General features: G+C 42.9%; 1 protein-coding gene across 2 annotated transcripts; it reads right to left on the bottom strand.

Annotated features, from left to right (window-relative positions):
* Window positions 1–5,407: 5,407 nt before the first annotated feature.
* TMEM275 (transmembrane protein 275) lies at window positions 5,408–22,609 on the bottom strand. Of its 2 annotated transcripts, none has more exons than XM_082228568.1 (2): window positions 21,931–22,609; window positions 5,408–9,849 (listed from the first exon to the last, which is right to left on the bottom strand). In XM_082228568.1, the coding sequence occupies exon 2, from the start codon at window positions 9,768–9,770 to the stop codon at window positions 9,222–9,224; it is 549 nt and encodes a 182-aa protein (XP_082084694.1). In that variant the 5' UTR covers window positions 9,771–9,849; window positions 21,931–22,609; the 3' UTR covers window positions 5,408–9,221. The 2 variants fall into 2 exon arrangements, with proteins under 2 accessions (XP_082084694.1, XP_082084695.1); XM_082228569.1 differs by lacking the exon at window positions 21,931–22,609 and adding an exon at window positions 11,013–11,068.
* Window positions 22,610–23,232: the final 623 nt, after the last annotated feature.

Below are 23,232 nucleotides of genomic sequence, written 5' to 3'. Positions count from 1 at the left end.
CTTTGACCATTTTGGTTGCCCTCCTCTGAACACGTTCCAGTTTGTCAGTGTCCTTCTTGAATTGTGGTGCCCAGAACTGGACACAGTACTCCAGATGAGGTCTGACCAGAGCAGAATACAGTGGCACTATTACTTCTCTTGATCTAGATGCTATACTCCTATTGATGCAGCCCAGAATTGCATTGGCTTTTTTAGCTGCCGCGTCACACTGTTGGCTCATGTCAAGTTTGTGGTCAACCAAGACTCCTAGATCCTTTTCACATGTACTGCCCTCAAGCCAGGTGTCACCCATCTTGTATTTGTGCCTCTCATTTTTTTTGCCCAAGTGCAATACTTTACATTTCTCCCTGTTAAAATTCATCTTGTTTGTTTTTGCCCAGTTCTCTAATCTGTCAAGGTCGTTTTGAAGTGTGATCCTGTCCTCTGGGGTGTTAGCCACCCCTGCCAGTTTGGTGTCATCTGCAAATTTGATCAGGATGCCCTTGAGTCCATCATCCAAGTCGTTGATAAAGATGTTGAATAATTGGTTAGCTTATTATAGAGAGCTTATAACCCATCTACTCTCAGCAGCCAGAAGCCTCATAGCCAGACACTGGAGAGACCTGTCAGGAGTAAACATGAACCAATGGTATCAAATTGTATGGGAAAATGACCTTGCTAGAAAAGCTAACCAATAAACTGAAACTGTCACAGGGACAAATAGAAGAGGACGCCTTCACCCCATTCTGGCTCCCCTTTATCACCTACACAGCCCAACAAGTTAATGACAAGAATCCACCAACAGCATATGAATCAATCTGGCTTACCTGACCTAACAAGCCCTCCCCCCCTCACAAATGCAAACAAACCCCACTGCAGACAACCACAGACAACTAACCACACCCTGCCCCTAATACATCTCACCACCAAGCAAATGTAATAAACAAATAGAAAGAGAACCTACCCAGTTGACGCTGACACAAAATCCCACATGTACACTATACAAAAGAATATAAGCCTCACCACCACTCTTCTCCCCGCTCTTCTTCCCTAAGTGATTTGTAAGAAAGACTGTACAACCTGAAAATAGAGACAAGGCATGTACTTTTGTAAACCAAGAAAATATTTAATAAAAAATAAATTATAAAAAACAACAGTGTTGTGAAATAGGCTAGGCTGGAGCATGGCGACTTGCCCAAAGCCATTTGTTAAGCATCACTACAACTATACTCACCCTCTAGTTTCCAGAGACTCTGATTTCATACCACTAATAACAGTTCATTGTCAAGTTGTTCTCTGTGCTGTTTTATCTCTGCCAAATCTAAAGCAGCGAAGATGAGAGAGGGAGGTGGGAAAATGTGTTCCACCAGGGAAACACTTGTCACAGGAAATGCTGAGGACTTATTGTTGCCATCAGCCACTTGAACTGGTGACAGGCCTAAAGATGATGGGCAGGGAGGGCATTTAAGCTAATCGCTGCTTTGTACAGAAGCCTAATGTGGACTGTATCCTTTGATGGCTTCATGGTAGGATATGTAAGAACACCATGAATGTAAATGGCCAGCATTATTGACAGGCAGTCCTGTTGAATGGTCAACAGTTGTGGAACCATCTCCAGCTCAGCAATCCTTTCCCATGTTTGGCTGTCAAGTGTGAAAGCCAATGTGGTACTTTGATGCCCACATGAAATAGTCCCCAAAGCAGTGGTGCTAAATGATTTGGGGAGGCTCGGTGCTTAAGGAAAACAGGTTGAGGATTCTGCATTGCAGTTGCTTTCCAGGTTTGCCCATTCACATAGCTATCATAAACTGACTCAATCCAACCCAGCCTCAAAATGTGTACTGAACGATTTCACAATGGCTATGTATTTCAGGTTGCAGTTACAGTGAAGTTTAGTGACAATTCAGGTCTCAGCTGCAGTTTCCCATGTTATCCAGTGTGCTCTGAAATTTCATGCCAGCAAACTATGCCGATCAGGATTTTCTCCACTGTCTCCAGACACAAATGTTTGAGTCTTGCTGCTTATCACTTCTTCCCAATTGCTACCCTTCTCCCAGGGCTTTTTGTTTATTTGAAATCAACACTTAGCTGCTGCAAAATACCATGTAAATCAAATGTATACATTGACATGAGGGCCAGGGGCAGTAGGCACAATTCTGACCTCTCTTTTTCTTATGCACACACTAGCATCATGGTACACAATATCTTGTATGAGCAGGCCTCTGCCCGTGCCTGCCAAATCCAGTGCCCACCAGAGCAGTTCCAATCCTAAAAGTTTCCCCTTGTTCAGTTTAATAGGATTTACTTTGTAGAAGAGTTGAATGGGATTGTAACCTTCTACCTAGCATTATCACTATGGTTTTCAGTGAACGTCTGGGGATTTTGTGCATCTCTCCATGCAAGAAAGAAAAATAAAGATGTTTGTGCTGTCTGTACAAACCGCAAGATGTAGTGAAGGCTGCCAAGTTGGGTGGTCAAATCATTTTGTGGAGCCTGTCCATAGCTGCCAGTAATCATGGCTTTATTCTTTCCCCAATATCAGAAACTCCCTTCCTCTAAATTGTGGGGAAGCTGTAACAACAGTAGGAGAAGCCAATTGCACTCATGCCATGTTTGTGTAATTCCAAGAGCCTGTCAACTGCAGGAAGGAGGAGGCTGGAGTAAATGGACCTTTAGTCTAATCCAACAGGACTCTCTTTACACTCTCTTGACCATGAGTATTCTTGCATTCACTCAGGAACTGCTGAGTCTCTGCATTCACAAGAGGCTTGCCTCTCGTCTGCAAGCTTCGTGCAACCTAGGCACTTATTTCCACCCAGCAAATGCTAGAGGGCATGCTATGTTACATCTTGGTCTCTCTGTGGATACCAATTAGCACAATGTGTCCTGCAGCTGAGCTTGTTTCAAGCCTGAAGATTCCTCAAGCACTATTTATTAGCCAGCACTTTATTTAATCAGCCTTCCTAGTTTCTCTGTTACATTTTAATCTTTGAGCAAAATTCTCCCCCCTCTCTCTCTTTTGCCACAGACTCCTTAATCTCATTACTCTTGGATGTCAGACGAGACTAATCACCTCGGCCATGAAATCAAAGACAACTGTTGCAATAGCCAGGAGACGAGTCTTTTCTGGAAATTAATTCTTCCAGCAGACAAGCAAAATGCCATTTTAAGAATGGGAGGTGGGTCTTAATTTTGCTGTGGAAAATCAAGGCATTTTTGTGAAGGTGGTGATTAACGTACAAGGTTGCCACCTATTTTAATCCCTGGGCGGGATCCCTGTGCCTTTCACAATGGCACAATATAGGTGGAGCTTCTCCTGATGTGGTGATGCGAAGAAGGGAAAAACTTCAGCTACTGAGGTTGCTTAGCAGCTATTTAAGGCACAAGACAGAGGCTCAGCTATTGATGTGGACCCACTCCAGCCTGGTGCTGGCCCTGGTAAAACTTGAAAAAGTTCTTTGGAATAGGTACAGCCTTTAGCCCTATTGAGGTGCTCAGGCCAATATCTGAGGGCACAAGCTATATAGGGGCCTGCACCAGACCCATCATCCCAGCACACCCCAATCCCATCCCTCACACCTTTAGCACAAAGGGCTGGAGGTAAGTTGTTGTTGTTGCTGCTGCTGCTGCTGCTGCTGCTGTTGTTATTTATTGAATTTATATACCGTCCTATACCTGGGGGTCTCAGGGCAGTTCCCAGAATAAAATCAAGATATAAAACCACAAAATACCTGATAAAAATAAAATGACAACCCAATACACCCCCCACACACACACAAAGCACATTTTTAAAGGGCATAGGATGTAAATCAAATCAACCAAAGGCCTGGTTAAAAAGGAACGTATTTGCCTGGAGCCTAAAGGTGTATAATGAAGGCACCAGGCAAACTTCCCTGGGGAGAACATTCCACAAACGGGGAGCCACTGCAGAGAAGGCTCATTCTCGTGTTGCCACCCTCCGAACCTCTCATGGAGGAGGCACACGAAGGAGGGCCTCAGAAGATGGATCTCAGGGACTGGGTAGGTTCATATGGCAGTCATTGAGTTCTTAGCATCATCCTACAACCCTCACACTGAATGCCCGAACAGAGCTTGTGACAGCATGTGTTGTAAGTGGGTCAATTTTTAATGTCCAGAGCAACTATTAAACAGCTCCATCACCACTATTTCCAACTGGGGGTGGGTTTTCCCAGTTTCCCACATTTCCTATCTTAGGTTCATTTCTCCACATTTGTTTGCTTTTTAAAAAAGCCTTCACAAGGCTACATCATCATTTTACTGCACATTTCTCCATATACACAGCTTTTTGTATGCAATTTTGCCTAATGTACAATTTTTGTAAACCTTATTTTTTAAAACAACAACACTTTTTCAGGTGCTGTTTGTGCCAATATGTGAATTTTTATGCATGCTTTCCCCTAATGTCTGCCTTTTTGTGCCTATAGTTTGCTTGCAGACCTACATAGCAACATTCAGGGAAGTGCAAATTTTAAAGAATATCTGTGGTTGGTTTGCAAATTCTTTCTGGAAATATGAATTGGGTAGTTTTGCATTAAAATGTGAAGCTAACTGAATTTCTCCCTGATCCCTATTCCCAACTGTCATTATCACCTTGTCCCCTAAAAACTTCCTTTCATTTCCCCATAGTAGCCTCATGTACTTTTGGTTTTCACACCCACTTCATATAGGTTGTTAAACTACCCACAAGGCTCCTATCCTGCTTTTGGAAATCTGTAGTGGAGGGATTGTTTTGAGCAGGTTGTGCCCTGATCAATTTGCCCTCCCCATTCACCTTCCATTCTGCTCAATTCACGACTACATCATAGTTGTGCTGCCCAGCAGTGCCTCCTATGCTCACCGCCCAGTGCAGCAGAACCAGTCATGCTGCCTAAATCCGCCTCTGTCTACAGTGTCAAGATGACATTGTATTTATCCTTCTGGACCCTATGCATAATAGGTCCCAAAATCAAAGCCATGAGTCAGCTCCAAGTGTTGTGCTGCTCTAAAGGGCTAGGTTCTCAAACAGTAGGATCGGAAGTTAAAAGTGCAATTAACAGAGCCATCAAACTATCCAGCAAGCCTAAAAGGTTTCTTGATTTCATAAGATCAACCACCTCCTTCTTTAAGGAACTTGGTTGAGTAGTTTCTGAGTGACTTTTACGTTTTCCAGCGACGTATTGATCGAATGGTGAATCAGAACAGACTGCAGGCCAAAGTAGATCATGTTGCAAATTGTTTTGATGGGGCTGTAGTGTTTAGACAGAGACACACACACATCTCCAGTTCTTAGGTAACCCATCATATGCCATTGATAATATATGGACCTCTTTCACAACATCCAATGTATACCTTGCTTCTCCCAAGGTTACAGCATGATGCATTGATTGATAAGTATGAGGTTGCTCAGGTCTGCAGAAGACTAAGGAAATATCTGAATATATTTTATTGAACACATGGAAAGTCCAAAGGGCAGCACTGAACACGTGCTAAACAGTCACTTGCTTTTGTAAACATGGAAACTGTCACCAGAAGCATGACCACATGTTAACTCCAAAGACTGTGCTTCTGTACAGGACTGGCCACAAGCATTTCACACAATGAAATTGACATAATTCAACATGTTTCTAACGGGAACAAAAGTGCCTTCTACCCCAACCCCAACACCCCATATTTAAAAGTAATTCAGGCAGCTGTTTTGTTTTGTTTTTCGTTTTGCTTATTGTGCAAAATGCCCCCACTCCCCAAAACATTCAGTTTCTGAAGACAAGAAATGAATTTGAAAAATAACACAAATCCACTTGCTTTTGGATTGTTTCAAAGTTCTCCACCATTAGAAGAAAATGGAGTTAAGCAACCTGTTGTACAGATTGACGATAAGGACCTTAAATGTAGACCTCCCTAAAATGGGCAATATCATTTTCCTCCGTGATGTACTGAAGAAAATATTTAGATCAAGGTGACAATGAAGAAAATTACTAACATTTAGTAGTCAACCTTAACATGCATGGGCTTACTCACTAAAACAATGCATCATCACATATTTCTGGCTCTTTTCTTTGCTGCAATTTGTGCTAATTTCAGGGTGCATTTACAGTGTTAAATCTCAACAACAATTAAGTACTAGCATAATAAGCACTTGGATCATATTACATCCAACTTCTCAGGATACACTTGTAGGGAGCATCTTGTTAGTTAGTGCTGCATCTTAGTCTATGAAAGTTGTCTTTGAAGACTATTCTTCCAAATGTGAATGGATTCTAAATCTCTCTTCTCTCTGGAAGGTTCAGATTAAGCCCCTCACACCTTAAAAGCATACATGAGGGGGACTGGTGCAGGCCAGCAGCCGCCTACCCCACTGGTCACATGTTCCCCAACTATGAGAAGGGGCCTATCCTGCACACAACCCTGTAGTCCCCAAAGTTGCAGGAGTTCCTGTGTGAACCCTCTTGGTATGAGAGATGGGCCAGTGCACCCCATTCATTCGGGCATGGTTCCATGAGTGAGTTCAGCCACTTACTTCAGTCATATCAGCTTCTCTTGAGGAACTTCCACTATCAGTTTAAGGAAGATTGGTGCTTATGTACTTCGTTGCACTTTTTGGTTTACATGTCACCTTCCTTAACAGGTTACTGGTGAGAGACAGAATGATCGCCTCAGAATTTCTTTCTGTTGTAAACATACCTTTTCAGTTCGAGGTAAGAGGTGGTAAGCAACTGGTGGACCCTTGAGAAATATCCCTTTTATAACACAAATATGCACAGTAAACAAATAAATGATAACTATCAACAGTGCAGAAAATGAACCTATTTACTAGGGTGTAAGACCTTGTGGGTTGTATCCACCTAAGTCATACTCATTGAACACAGACTCACTGACATCCTTGATATGCAGACCCATTAAAATCAACGGACTTAAGTTGGATAGACTAACTTCTCCTTCGAGTTCGGTGGGTCTACTATGAGGATAAGTCAGATACAACCCACTGAACTTAGTGGAACTTCTGAGAAAAAGCACATAGGATTACTGTGGGGCAAGCCTACCTTTCTGACAGATGTACAACAGAGCCAGCACTGCTGGCTCATGCCAAACAGAACAGCAGATGTGGAGGATGTGCCTTATTTTATTCACTGAATCCAAATTGGAGGGAGTCAAATAGACCAACTCTAGGGAGCATAGGAGCATTCCCTTAGATCTTCTTCTCTGCTCTTCTGCACTAATTTATTCTCTTCTTTGTTAGAGTGGTTGGTAGGGAAGGGGTAGTGCTGTGAACATGGTCTCCCAGCAGCACTCTCACTACTACATACTGGGATGGAGTGATGTAAGGTGGCAGCAAAGTCAGGTGGCACAGATGCACTGGTGGAGCCAATCCAGTGCTCTTTCTGATGCACCTGCCTCAACCTCGCTGGTGCCTTGCCCCAACCCCGCTCCATCCCAATACAGGTCTGTGGTGCCACCCCACCCCCTGCCATCTCCTCCTGCATCTGTCTCTTTCACCATCATTGTCTCCCAGCAATTCTTACTCCCCTCTGACTTTCCCTTCACATTGCATTCCCCTTCCTTCAGTCACCGCACACAGAGGAAAGGCATGATCCTGGGTTATAATTGTTTGTTGCCCAGTATCTTCCTTAATGTGCATACATGTTCAGTGTGGACTGATGACATGCAAGGGCAAACATAAGAAGGTGAAAACAAGGGGGTGGGGAACCAGCAATTTGTACATGCCCAATAGTCTTTTTAAAAAGGCCAGAAATCAAGACTGGAAGAATCACAAACACATTGGCATCACTGCAAGAAGTTTGGAACACCAAAATTTGGTGAGAAATTCAGATGGGGGGGAATGTCATGAGCATCCCTACTATAGCCTAGTCTGTATCGCTCATCTTATTACAGTAAAAAGATGCTCCCAAGCAAAATGTGGAAGTCTCAGCTAAATAGGCCACTTTACGTTTAGGGGACAAATAATATCTGCAAGTTAAAAAAAAAAAGAATCTTTCTGAGTTAGACTGAGGCCATTGATTGGACAACCAACACACAACATATTTCTCTGAAGCATCGTCAATTCTAATGACCTCAGGAAAGGATCATCTAACCCTGAAATCACTGTGTTGTCTGGTATTTTGATACAAACAGAGGAGAACATGTTCATTCTCTCGTTCACAACCAATATCATAGAGTAGTTGCATAAGAAGGGCTTTGAGTGATTATTTTCCCCAAATTTAAGACTCTTCTTAAGATGTAAAGAGATCAAAATTTCCATTATGTGCACTAATGTTTGTCACCATATATTTCTGCACATGTCTCCTTATTATACATATCCATGTTTCAGAGGTCAAATCTTGGTCAAGCCATTTTCCTCCCAAATGGGTGGATGTTCAGACTAGCCTGCTGGTCACAAGCTAGTTATAAAACGTTGTTTTGTCCCACTTCCTGTTATAGAAAGTCTTTCCATGATTTCTCCTCCTGTTTTCTCTGTAACCTTGCAACTCTGCCCATTGCTACCCTGCACATCCTCTGTAGGACCATCTGAAACCCAACCCAACGCAGCCGAGCCTGCTGCCAGTGACACAACCAAAACCTGAATCTGAAAACCAGAGGATGGAGGGAGGTCAATCAAGGCGATATTTATGTGTGGAACCTCCAGTGACTTTTGCAGCAAGCAGTAAAAAGGAGGAAAGTATGAAGGCAGGGCAAAACAAGAGGCCAGATGGATTTTAAATTGCACTCAAGATGCACTGACCTCAGAATAAGAAAACAAATCAACCTCATAAAATCTGAGTGCCAATTTTCTTTTCCTTGTTCAATGTTCATTACGATCCACATTCCTGCTAAAAAATAACCAGAATCTATAAATTTCCCACTGTTCTTGTATCATCAGACTCTGACCACCATATTATCATTTATAAACCCATTAAAATAATGAATGAGATCCAGAGGCTGTGGTGTTTTCGGTAGCTGTGCCCTGCTGATTCGTATGTGCCATCTTTCACTTTAATTTCATTGCTCAAAATCCAGTCCTTCCACACAAGTGCCTGGCACTTCCCACTTCAGCTGTGCATTGATTTCTAAGTAATTGCTACTTTATTATGCCTTTCCCTTAAATTTCTCAACATATTCTGATGCACGTGTCGGCCAACACTAAATTGGATCCCAGATGCTTGGTGTGCTGAGAGCTCATCTAACCATCTGGTCACATGCTGAAGTGCCTGCTGCCCAGCTACTCATAAATATTCTCCAGTTTGGCTTTATGACATGCCCATGTCTCTGGGCAAATTCAGTTGTATGGATTCTCCACCTGCTATGTATTTGGCCGCCGGCCCATTGCTATCCATTGTAAAAAGTTTGCAGGTCTTTGAATTCTCGTGAACAGGGGTAGACCTTTTGGAGGACATGGGGGAGTTGGTTGGGCTCAGTTGCACAGCCGTGGTGTCTTGAACTGTGTGCTCGCTGGTTTCAATTTCAAAAGCTGTGCTCCCAGGTTTGATGAGCCCGATATTGGCCCCCGGTTTGGATTTCCTTGCACCGTGAGCAGGAGGTCTCCGGCTGCAGATGCAGCACGCCCCAAAGAAAGTGAATGCCACAACCAAAAGGATGGGACCGATGACAATGGGAGGGTTGTTGACAGGCAAGAATGTCCCAAAAGCAAACGCTCCCACCAGGGTGATGTTAATGCCTGCGAGCATGATGCACAGTCCACAGGCGCAGCAAAGAGCTGGGGAAGGGAGACCCTGCGGCCTTGTTTTCTTCTTGCTTGGCTTCTGGGACAAAGGAGTGCTGTTCTTGTCGCTGAACATGTTAGTGTTTCAGGTGGGGCCTTGGATCTCACTGAACAAACATGGTGCCCACAAGATGGTTGAACGCTGCTCCGAAAGCCTGAAAAACAAGAAAAGGCAGAAAGGAGTGGAATAAACAGGTTGATTCATTCAGACTTTCTGTTTGCGTGATTTGCAAAGATTCAAACCCCGGTAAAAAGGTTTAAACCCCATTTGTTCGCCTCTGCAAGTTGCCATTTGCACCACAGGCAGCTCCAGAGGGTGGCAGAGTTGGCCATTTGGTCACAGAGGGCCCAGGGAAATGATAGCATTTCCATTGTGCACAGTGAAGATCAGATGCAGCATAAGAGAATTCTCAGTTTGCACGTCCCGCCTCTTCTGGGTTAGCTAATTGGCGCCATGTCTGAGGACCCACAGAAACCTGGAGCCAGCTCTGGTTTGCACATTGGTTGGAGCCAAGTGCAATTACCTCAGGATGAGCAGCCAAGAAAGATCTCCTTCCCTTGCACTGCAGGAGGTTGGACTAGATGACCCTTCCGACCCTGTGATCCTTTGATTCCTGCATGAGACACCTGAAACACAACCACACTTGGAATACTGCATTCAGTTCTGGTTGACACACCTCGGGAAGATAGTTACAGAGCTGGAAAAGGTTCCATAGAAGGCAACAAAAACCATCATGAAGCTAAGACAACTCTCCTATGAGGAAACTTCAACATTTGGTGCTTTTTAGTTCAGAAAAAGGTGAGTAATGCATATCAATTTATGCAAGAGGTACAGAGAGGAACATAACATTATGCATAGTGTGGAGAAAATGCAGAGAGACATTGTATTTTATAGGCCCTAATTTGGAGTAGGAACACAGCAGGGGGCAAAGGGCTAAAGTCCTCCTAACCTCCTTGCTATTTTTATCAAGATTAGGGCTCCACACTAAGAGCCCCTGCACTGAAAGACACAGGTGCATAGCTAATGTAACATGTACGGTAGCTTGATCCTAGCTTGTGATCTTAGAATCTTAGTTCACAATGCCTGATCTGTTATTTATTGTATATCTGCAGTGCCATCTGCCTTTCATCTGCTGGGGGAAGGGGGGGGGAGCATGCAGCAATTTATTGTTTTATGATATTACATTTTTGTATTTTGATATCGCAATTCATTTTTCCTGTTGCTTTTTCTCTCTCTCTTTTGTGAGCTGCCCAGAAAACTCATGTTTTGGGTGGCCCAGGCAAACACAGAAAATAAAGAAAAGGAAAAAATACTTACTTTAACTTCCTTTAGCGATAACCCACACACTCTTCACCCTAAGCCTACAGCAGTTCTTGTGTCCCCAATAACTGTCTCAGCTTTTTAAAGCCAGAAGAGGCAGCCTTGCAGCTTCCTGCTTTTTTTCTCACCAGAGAGGCAGTGCAGAATAGTATAAGGACTGTGCATCCTCCCATCCTTTTTCCTGTTCTACAAGGCCACTGATTCTTTAAAGAAAATACTGCAGCAGTGTGTGTGTGTGTGTGTGTGTGTGTGTGTGTGTGTGTGTGTTGAAAAATCATGAGCAAGATTAATACTGAAGTCTAAGGGAAGATGAGATGGGGTGTTAAAAGCATCAAAGCACCACTGATTTCATTTTCCTGTTTTATAAGAAGTTTCCAGCGTATGTAAGCTTTACATAGTAAATTCTCAAATTAAATTTCTGATAGATTTGTGGATTAAAACTATCTTCGTGTATTGATTCCTGTTGCCAGGCACAGCCCAATTCTCCAAGCAGTGAGAGGTTCTAGGGGGTGCAGGCCTTCCCTGGGTTTCATCTCCCTGGAAGGAGGACACTGGTATTGGCCTTTTAAACAAAATTGTGTTTGCTTACAACCTGTGCAGAGGCAGTGCTTAAACCACTCCAACACATAGCCCAAATCCATGGCTTCCACATAATAGTTTTCCAGGGAGACTGCCAGCCTGCTCCCAGAAATGTTGCTAGCTTTCCAGAGTCCAAAACTCAGCTCTCTGACACGCTCTTACTCAGATCTCATCCACACAGGCAGCATTGTCCCCAGCCAAGGGAGGGGCAAAGGAAGCCTCCTTCTAAAACAGATTTTGGTTATAACCGAGTCATTCAGGAAGAGAGTCGAAGAGCTAGGGAGCCTCATGTCTGGGGCCAAAATGTGGTCCCCACACTTGGAATGAAGATTTAGAATGAAGAAACAATCATGGGAGAGCCCCAATTTTGTTGTTGCTGCTGAAAATATAGAATCCAGTTGTTACTAGGAGTAGTCTTCAGCTCAAAGGGAAACATTCAGGTTCATTGTGAAGCAGAGCACAGAAGTAAAAAAAAGAAAGGAATCAGATAGTTTATGTACATTAGCAAAGCTGGATATAAATCTTAGCACATTAGGTACACAAAAGTCAAAATACCATATTTTTTGCACCATAACACTCACTTTTTTCCTCCTAGAAAGTAAGGGGAAATGTCTGTGCGTGTTATGGAGGAAATGCCTACAGGTGGCATGCCTACGGATTTTCCTTCTCTAAAAACTACGTGCGTGTTATGGTCGGGTGCGTGTTATAGAGCGAAAAATACGGTAGGTAGCACTACCTAGTGGTTCTTGGAAGAAAAGCAATGACAAATCTAGATAGCATCTTAAAAAGCAGAGACATCACCTTGCCAACAAAGGCCCGTATAGTTAAAGCTATGGTTTTCCCAGTAGTGATGTATGGAAGTGAGAGCTGGACCATAAAGAAGGCTGATCGCTGAAGAATTGGTGCTTTTGAATTATGGTGCCAGAGGAGACTCTTGAGAGTCCCATGGACTGCAAGAAGATCAAACGCATCCATTCTTAAGGAAATTAGCCCTGAGTGCTCACTGGAAGGACAGATCCTGAAGCTGAGGCTCCATTACTTTGGCTACCTCATGAGAAGAGAAGACTCCCTGGAAAAGACCCTGATGTTGGGAAAGATGGAGGGCACAAGGAGAAGGGGACAACAGAGGATGACATGGTTGGATAGTGTTCTCGAAGCTACCAGCATGAGTCTGACCAAACTGCGGGAGGCAGTGGAAGACAGGAGTGCCTAGCGTGCTCTGGTCCATGGGGTCACGAACCGTCGGACACGACTAAACGACTAAACAACAACAACAACACCTAGTGGTTGGGTGGTATGTACCATCCCAAAAGTAAAGTCCCGTGTTCACATGGAATAAAATGATTTCCCTTCACTTTAAGTATACCTCTCCTCAGTAGTCAAATCCAATCAATATCCTTACTCAATTCATTTGTGCCATTATTTCCCATTTCTTGTCACTACCATCCAATAAAGCCACAGTCACTTCATTAAAGAAGCATCATCGATTGATTTGCGTTAGGAAGAACGATGCTATTCTGGAAGACATTATATAGGATACTCAATCAGCAGCATTGATCAGTGATACCTTGAATTATCTTCTTAAGATTCACATTGCTCAAGGTATTTGCATAAAATATAGATACTAGGTCTTCTTTTCAACCATACAGAATTATTTGTTTGGTGGGGAGAGGAATTTTCGCAGATATCCAAACCATACATAAACCATACATAAAGCTATGTTCATTAGGAACTGGGTCTAACAAGTTTGTGAACCTAAGGGCATAGTTCTACAGTTCTATGATTCTATGAAATATGGAGCATGATCTTTCTTGGCTAACATGCCAATCACAGACACAGAAAAACTGAATCTGCACGACCCGTCGCAACAACCTACCCCTACCTGGAAGCACCCACTGTATTTCAGCCTAATCTGCTTCACAGGGTTGTTGTGTAGATAAAGAAAGAGTTGAAAGGACCATGCATGCTCAGATCCCTAGGAGAAAGAGCAGCATGAAAAAAAATGGGGTGGGGGCCATAACTTGTGCAAGCAGAAGGTCTCACATCCAGTCCTCTGGGGTGCCTAGTTTTCAAGGATCCAGTAGCTGATGGTGTGGATGAGCACAACTAGAACCTTGGAGAGCAGCCTCCTGTGTTTGGATAAGATATCTTTCCACACCTCACATACCTGCATCCAGAACGTCACTCCAGACTCTCAGTGCACAATGGAAAAGATGACCAGTTCCTCTTTATTTATGACATCAAATTCAAGTTAGGAGAATTTGCTTGATAACCCCCCTCCCCCCCCCCAAGTATATGAGATCTAACGTACTACTTGCCATCAACTCTATGCAAAACAGGATAGAATTTATACTAGCAGCTTGACTGGACTCTAAATAGTCTGTTGTTTTACATATAAAGGTGGGGGCCCTAGCCACCCATAAATGTTTATTTGAGTTTAAAATTCCCCAACTGAGAAAATTTAGAATGATGCAAGTAATGCAAAACTTGGGTGTGAGTAACTGAATTAATAACAAGAAACTGTGGTGAGATGAATAACTGTACTGTTCATCAAGAACATTACCTACCTACACAAACACAAAATGTTGATGTACTCTGAACTCTTACTAAATGTTTTCTCGAGACGCATGCCAAGTAAAAATTAGCAAAATTAAGAAGTGTGTCTGTCCCGCAGAGCTGTCTCACCTCCCCCTCATACCTTCTTGCATTGGAGAAGCACAAATCTCTCATCTTCAGAAGAATTACCTGCTTCTGTGATGTTTACCTCAAACTCCCTTTGACAGCTGTGAATGGAGTACGTCATTCCACCTGTCAATCCCTTTCCCCACCTAACCTGGACTCTAGTGAGAGAAAAGGGGGTCATTCCTCCAAGTGGCTTAAGATGGCATAAATATATGAGTCTTCCAGAGGAAGATTTAAGAGAGCATGGCTGGTTTGATTGCACTGGGTGCAGAGCAACTGTGATTTACAATGGAGCATAAGAGGCACCAAATTTTGGCATCACTGAAATTTGAGACCCCCAGATCTGTCACTGGACACCCCCCCCCCCCGCACCCTAGTGACTGAGCTGGAAAACTGAGGGCCTAAGGCCTTAGTAGCCTCATGGTTAAAACTGTTGTTTATGCTACTTCTAATTTATCCGGCTTCACTGTCTTAAATCAGGCAGAGGGCCTTCTCAGTAGTGGCACCCACTCTATGGAACACCCTGCCATCAGATGTCAAGGAAATAAACAACTATCTGACTTTTAGAAGACATCTGAAGGCAGCCCTGTTTAGGGAAGTTTTTATGTTTAAAGTTTTATTCTGTTTTTAGTGTTCTGTGGGGAGAGGTCCAGAGTGGCTAGGGAAACCCAGCCAGATGGGTGGTGGGGTATAAAAAGTGTTGTTGTTGTTGTTGTTAAATCAGGGTTGGGGGATTTCTGGCCTGGAGGCTGAATACAGCCTTCTAAGGCCTCTTTACCTGGCCCTCAGAACTCTCCCAAGCCACACCCCGTGTCTGGCTGAAATGTGCTCCCCCCTGTTATGTACTGAAGTTCTCACCCTGGGCCAGCAGGGGGATACTGTAGAGAGTTATGCAAATGAAGGATTGACATTCAGTGATTGGATAGTTTTAGAAAGTTGTTACAGTAACATGGTACTGGAGCTGTATATAAGCAGGCTGACTGAGCCCTTCAGTTCAGTTCTGTCCTGGCCTATGAATAAACAAGAGCTGTTTGAAGAATTGCCATGTCGTCTGATATGTTCACCCGCAACTTAACACACACACCCTTGCCTCTGTTCCCTCCCTCCACTGGCATGTAGCCCTCAGGAAGTTGCCTAGAAGGGAATACAGCCTTGGGCCGAAAGAGATTCCCCATCCCCCAATAAATCTTTTGTATTGGATTCTGAAGATGACTGGATATTTCGCATGGCTCAAAGTTTCTGTCATATTGCTCATGTCCATACTTGGCTAAAGGAGAGGTAAAGAGAGCCATGATTTGAGTTATGCCTGGCTGCAGTCAGGATAGACAGAGCTTGCTAAAAGTAGGCTAAATAAAATGGAGGTCTTGGGTTTTTCACTCACCAGGAATTAGGTTGGATAGAGTGAGCAGTGGTAGCTACTTGTAAGTCATTGGCACAGTCCAGCCCGTTCTGTACCAGCTTCCCTCACAGTGGACTTCTCAGGTGGTCTGGGAATCTCAACATCTTCCTCCCCCCTAATCTTAATTTTTATTGTGCATCATAGCATAGTACAAAAGGAGGAAAAGGAAGGAAGCAACAGGTACATACAGTAATCTGTGCATTGATTCCTTTAACTAAAAAAAAAATATGAATTCAGCCTTCCCTAGATTTGTCATTCCAATTAGAAATAAACATCACTCATTTTCCAATAAATCAATTTTCATATAGAATATTTTTCCCTGCACAGTTATCTCCATTGTATTCCAAATCCACAACCAATTCATTAAAAATCAGAAATATAGAGATGGATATCAGTGAATTTCACTGCATGTTGCCTTTTCCTGTGACCAGAAGTAAAATAAAAGTTGTCATTAAGCACTAATTTCCATAATATATTCAAGCCATAGAATTCAAGGGTGGTTTATTCTATCTCAATGAAGTATTTGGATTTAGTACAGTACGTCGCATATGGTAAGTTCAGAATATATGCACAGCTTAGGAGAGAACTATCTGTCAGCAGCTTGCCAGAGCTCATATCAGGTTTCAGTTAGGTTAGCTTCTCTGAAACACTAATTGCTTTTTCAAGGGCAAACATGACATCATTTCCCAACAATCTTCCCCATTCTATTACACTCAAGCATGACCCAGAGTCGAGGTTAAGAAGATAGCAACAGGCTTGGTTCTCACTGTCTGGGATCACTAGAATCAGTTGGCTGGTTTAGCTCCCTCCTCACCCAACTGGTGCCCTGAAATGCACACTTCCACCTTCTCCCATGTCAATGAACGGCTGTCATTTATTGCAACAGAGCAGGAGCAAAGCGGGACACTTGGGAACGAGTGTTATGGTGTCACTCCAGCTTCAGCCCTAGGTGGCTCAGTCCCCACTGGCAGGTACACCACACAGCTTACAATATGTCTTTGCGTGCACAAAAGATGCTACACCACAGTGAAACCCTTGCAAATACAGGATTTCACATGCGTGTGCGTGCGCGCGCACACGCACGCACACGAGAGAGAGACATTCTGCATCATAAGTCCTTTACAAACAGTTCACTGGAGACTAAACATGTGAAGGGTGGAATGAGACTGCCCATTCTGGTTCCTCCCCTGATTCCACTGGTAACCTGCATATCTGACACATTGTATGAAAGGAGGAGCACATGAACATACAGCTGTACATACTCAGGACCTCACTTAAAAACAGCCATGCTGGATCACACCAACGGACTAAAGTCCAGCATCCCATTTACATAGGAACATAGAAAGCTGCTTTCTACTGAGTCCGACAAATGGTTCATCTAGTTCAGTATTGTCTTACACTGACTGTAAGAAGCTCTCCAGGGTTTCAGATAAGGGTCTCACCCTGTGCACCCTGAATATGCCAGGGACTGAACCTAAGACCTGTATCCAAAGCAGATGCCCTACCACTGAGCCAAGGCCCTTCACTATTTCCCATAGAGGCAGTCAGAAGTCATGTGAAGCCCTCAAGTAGAAAATGAACGCAATGGCATTCTCCTGGTCAAGTTCCTCAGCCACTGATCAAATGTCCCAATCAAAAAGCCTGGGATGTATGGTGTGTGTGTGTGTGTGTGTTCAATTAACTTTTATTTCTGCAATGCAGAAATGTCTTCTTGTTGCTAGCAATTCCTGCTTCAAAGCATTTCATGTTTATTTCTCATTTTGAATCACACTGTTCCAATATGTGACTTATTTCAAAAAATTATCCCCCTTACCTGAGGGATTGGAAAGGAGCCACCCGCATTAGCTCAATTTCTGCCCCAGATATTATGAGGCCTAGTACTGACAAACATACAGGAGAACAAATCTTGCTGAAGAATAATTAGCACTGCATCTTTTCAATCTTACTGGGAGAAGATTTCATGAATGGGGCCCGTTTTACAGCACGATTGTACAGCCTCATTGATATACTCAATATAGATTTAAAAAATGCAATATATTTTAAGAGCCCTTGTAGTTACTTTTTATTATGTCATGATAGCAAGAAAGTGAAAAAGCCATCTTTTTGAGAAAGGAGGGATTTGTGCCTTTAGCGTGCATTTCACACATTTATTTGTATATTAAAAGAGTCACAACGCGATCATAGGCATGTCTACTCAGAGGTAATTCCCACTGCGTTCAGTAGGATTTTGCCACATAGTTGAGTAAAGGATTCCAGCCCCTGGTTGTAGAACCAGTAAGGTATTTGGACATAGAAGTATCCCCTGAAGAGTAACCACATGCAACCTGAAGCAAATGTCTGTGTGGTGGGGGCAGGAATGATCCCTTCATAGGACCTCTATGTTCAGAAGCTGTAGATACCTGCATAACAGCCATTACGGACAAGCCTCAGAGGAAGGCCATTGCTTTGCTTGTAAGCCATCAATGGAATTTGACTGGCTACTGTTGCTAGAATAGAGATACTTTTGGACTGATCAAGCAAGACAAGTCTTAAGTTCTTAAAATAGTATCATCTAATATATGTTATCCCATCAACTCCACATGGGCTTGAGGCAGCTTACATTAAAGGATGCAACCTTCACCTTCTGCCACATCAACCTGCCCATACGTTAATTTGGTCAATTTGTGGTCTTCTAGGTGTGACCATCAGCCCTAGTCAACATTGCCAATGGGCAGGGGTGATGGGAATGGTAGGTTAGCTACCTCTGCATTTATATCTGGTTCAGAGGCCCTTCTCTGGAGGCTCCTGCTCTATGAGGTGATGTGCATGGTGACTGGAGACAGGGCTTTCACAGTGGTGGCACCCTGCTTGTGCAATTTGTTCCCATGGGAGGCTGACCTGGTGCCTGTGCTGTTATACAATCCAAAGAGAAACCAGAGTAACATAACCTGTGCTGTTTTGTTTTATGTGCATTTTCATTTCCCCCAGCTTTTTAACGTTTCTTTTTCCATGCACAATGTTTCAGTTGTTATTTCATTCTGTTGTTGTAAACTGGACTGAGAAATTTTTATTAATTGAGAGGTGGTATGGAAATCTTTTGAAATAAAATAAATTAAAATAATAATAACTTCCGTAAAGATTTATCTTTGCATTTTCTTTCCAAGGGAGATACTTTGCATCTGTACTTTAGCTGTAACTGCCTAGAAAAAAACTGCTAGCTGCCTTTAGTATCTTTTTCACTTAATCTTATTCCATGTCACAGAGTTTAAGGGTACAATCTTATTTAAACTTACCAGAAAGTCAACTTCATTTAAATCAGAGAGACCAGATATACTTTCCTGAGAGTAAGCTTCATTGAGGTCCATGAATCTTACTTCTGAGTAGGCATACATGGGATCACACTGCTACTTCTCCAGATTCGTTGTCAATCAGTGTTTCTAAAATCTAATGGCTGCTGATATGCTACAGACTGACATTTGGGGAATTTTATGTGAAATCAGAAAGGCTTAAGCTGTATCTGTGTCACAGATAAATTGACCTAGCCCCTGAGCTGATGATATAGAACTCTTGATATATATCATCAGAAGAGCAATTGGCACAAGCTCCATATGGTGAGCAGAAGGGTTGGAGTCTCGATCTTGAATCAGAGTCTAGACAAGACTACCCAGGTGCTTAGAAATTAGATGCGAATTTTAATCTTTTTGTATTTAAACTTTTTGTATGTTTTAAAATGTACTTTTTCTTGATTTTCTTGTTTTATCTTTTCGTAAACCACTTTGAGGGTTTTGGGGGTTTTTACAATCAAGCAGTATATAAAATTTTATAAAATAAATAAAATATGCCATTCCAGTGCTTTATCTGACTCTAAAGATTGTTAGTTAAATGTAGCATGTGTGATGTGGCTTGAAAGCATGGCCTCGATAATGAGTTGCAACATGCGTACTTCAGAGTACATTTCATTTTTCTGTATGGAACTGCCCTGCATCAGTTCATAGAGGGGACTATTTATGCAGGGAGAGTGAGAACTTTAAATAGTTTACAGAATACCACAGAGCGTTCATGGCTTTGGCTGCTGTTGACTTTAATCTTTAGAGTCAGATAAAGCACTGGAATGGCATATTTTATTTATTTTATAAAATTTTATATACTGCTTGATTGTAAAAAAACCCCAAAACCCTCAAAGTGGTTTACAAAAAGATAAAACAAGAAAATCAAGAAAAAGTACAATATTTTAAAACATACAAAAAGTTTAAATACAAAAAGATTAAAATTCGCATCTAATTTCTAAGCACCTGGGTAGTCTTGTCTAGACAAGAATGTTTTTAGCAGGTCCCGAGTAGAATACAGTGAAGGCCCCTGCCTGATCTTAATAGGCAGGGAATTCCAAAGTGTAGGGGCCACCACACTGAAATATCAAGTACTTACAAATGCAGAATGGGTATTTTGTAGCACCTGTAGTAGTGCCACTTCTGCCAATAAAAGTGGTCAAATTATCATATATGGGGTAAGGCCTACTTGGGTAGGTAAAGTGGTCCCAAGTTGTTAAGGGCTTTATATACTAATAATGACACCATGAACCTGGCCTGGTAGCAAATCGGCAACCAACGCAGATTTCTGAGCACAGGTATTCTATGTTGACAGTATGCTATGAGAGTACTTTAAACTTGTGAAGCACTCTATCAATCTTGGAAGACCAGCCAACTCAGTATTATCAGGGAATGCCAAAAGAACTTCACCTGAAATAAGGAATCCCTTCACTCCTTATCTGAACTTATGAATAACAGTCCAAACATCTACATATCGGACATTTTGAACATATACTGCACCAACACTTACTGGCCCCTGGAAGTGAGCTCTGACCTCAGGGTGGGAGATCTAATGTTAGATGTCCTCTAATCCCTGCTGCAGGAATGTGCACAGCCTCTCTCCTACCAAAACTGGAAATCTGACTTTGGTAGAACCAAGAACAGAGCATGCTAGTGATGCACCAGAAGGCTTGTTTTGAAAAGATCCAACACCTTTCCAGTCCACCCGCCCCCCAGCATGTCCCCAAACCAGAGTGAAAATTACACCAGCCCCAGAAGCTGGCAAGGGTGCCATCCCAATTTTGCCTCTCCCATTGTGAACAATGGGAAGATATATATAAGGTTGGAGGAGACCAACCTTAGAGGGTTTAAATTAAACAACTTAAAACTGCTTGATTAAAAAAACTTTGAATGGCCACATCCAGTACATTGATTCTATCCTCCAATTTTCATTCACTTGACTGAGGTTTAGAGCAGGACCTGGGGTACATATTGATTTGTCAGTTTATAGAATCCTGTGCATGGTTAGAGTGATTCCATCCTGTAACCAAAATCTCATATAATAACTTCTAAGCATAGGATGGTCCACTATAAGTGGGTTCCGTTACTGGTAAATCAATTAGCTGTAATCTCCAGTTTAATGAATTACAAGTTTACCCTCAAGGTGAAGAGGGGGGACAGTCCTTAGATCAATAGAAAACTGAAGTACATGTTTTATAGAGAGATTGCTGAAGTGTTTTACGCATGAGAGGTGTCTACTTTCTTTGTGAGTGTATTTCTCAGACATATATTTTAAGAAAACCTGCAAACTGAATAAGTGCGGTATTTTGTAATGGAAATGTAATGGAAAAATAGAGGCTCACCCAAGAACTGAAAAATATTACATAGCTATTCAGAAGAAAAGCTCAAGCAGCAAGCAATCATTCCCTGTTATAACTCCACAAAAGAAGACTCAAATTACGGAATTTTTCAAATGCTCTCCAGCTTGCAGGAAATGGGTTGAATTAATAGACAGCAACAAGCTGCTAGGAAGTTGCGTATCTAAGGGACACCTCTTCCATTTTAGTCTAAATGGGAAGAATATCAACTGGTTTTCAGCGACCTTTCAACCTGTGGATTGGGACTGCTGGTGCTGAGACATCAGATGTAAAGCAAACACATTGTATTTTCAGATAATTGGCTGATTAGTTGTCCCTCCCCCCTTCCCTTTTTTATTATGATCAGCACTGTCTATATATATAGTCTATATATAAAGGCTACCAAGCACTCGGCAGAGAGCTGAATGGAAGCCTCTGTCCTCAAACACCATTTCAAAACTCTTCCATGGTAGATGTGAATCAAGCTAGTTTTTCTCCCAAATAAGTGGTATTTGGGGCTGACAATTTCTTAACTAATATAAACTTCATTATTTAGAGTATGAAAATTTCATTTAAAAAATTAAAATAGGTTTATTATAATGGGGGGAAATTACCTGGACTTGAATCGCACTATGAAGAGCGCAAGAGAAGCTCTGCGTCCTTAGACAGTTTTCTTTTTCCATTTAATCTTTAGGAAAACCTCAGAGGGAGGGGGGAACGGGTTCAGGGAAGCTTAGACGAAAGGCGATTCACAAGACCCAGAAACATGGAAGGTCCTCCGTGACGGGTGAACTCCACCGGGACATCACAACCGTGAGAAACTTAGACGGAGCTGAGGCATCCTTGAGATCTTAGGCTCCCTGGGAGGAAGGTATTCTTGGTGCCGGCTGCACGGATCTTCTGGAGCCTCAAGTGGTCTTGATCGGAGCTTGCGTAGAATGCCTTGCTTTGGGGAGCCGCCTCCCGGGAGGATGTTATGCTTTTTCCTATGGAGAGAAAGATTCACGTGCCGCATGTTTGCCCTCTTCCTCCGGCCGCTGCATCCACGCACACAGCAGGGAGATCGGCTGGTCGCCAAGTCCAGCGATGCAGGAAGCCGGGTCTCGATGGCTTCGCTGCCAGGAGGATGTCACAACCACTACATCTCTCCGTTCCTATTTCGAGCTGGTCGACAGCCTCTTGCAACAACCCAGCCTCGGCTAGGACTCCCTTCCATGCTCTCCCTGACGCTGTTCACAGCTTTGGTGCTGAAAATAGCAACTGCTCCCAATTTAGCTGCCTTCTGGACTATCAACGCCAGGGGCAGTGTGGCTCTGATTCTTCTTCTTTTTTCTAACCCCCCACCCCCACCCCACCCCAATCAGCCTAACTTTTCTCCCCGCCGCTCCTTTTCTGCCTAGTGAAATTTTCTAATAAGGCAGCAACTACTGGGGGACCCACGATCCTTCAAACAGCAGGGGATAAGTTTGAAAAATGCAGCTGGCACAGATCTGCACAAACTTGCATCTCTAATGAAGGGGAATGGGTTTTATTGCTTGCCATCTGTCCCTTCCTCGTGCCTTTGTTCCTTGACTTTTTTTAAAAAAAAGTATATTCGCAGACCATTAAATCCCACCTACACCCAAAACAACATCACACTGTGGCTTCCTTCATTCAGCATTCAAGCAATAGAAGCGAGAATGGAAACAAGAAGGCGTTCATTGAGGACACCCCCCCTCCTCCTCTTCCCTTTCAAAGGCTTCGGGGATCCTTCTAAAGCTGGGGACATCAAAGTGGAAGGACAACAATGAGATATCAGGAGAAGGCACGTTTAGGCATTCAGACAAACCCTTGCATTGTCTAGGAAAAACTGCGTAAAGGGCGTTAGAGGATGGCATCGGCAAGGTTATCAGCTGCAATGCCCCTCCTCTTTAGGA

Source organism: Podarcis vaucheri, assembly GCF_965113315.1.
Source record: "Podarcis vaucheri genome assembly, chromosome: 6".
NCBI classification, from domain to species: domain Eukaryota; kingdom Metazoa; phylum Chordata; class Lepidosauria; order Squamata; family Lacertidae; genus Podarcis; species Podarcis vaucheri.
Note: the sequence above shows the minus strand (reverse complement) of the source record. Positions and strands in the feature narration are given on the sequence as shown.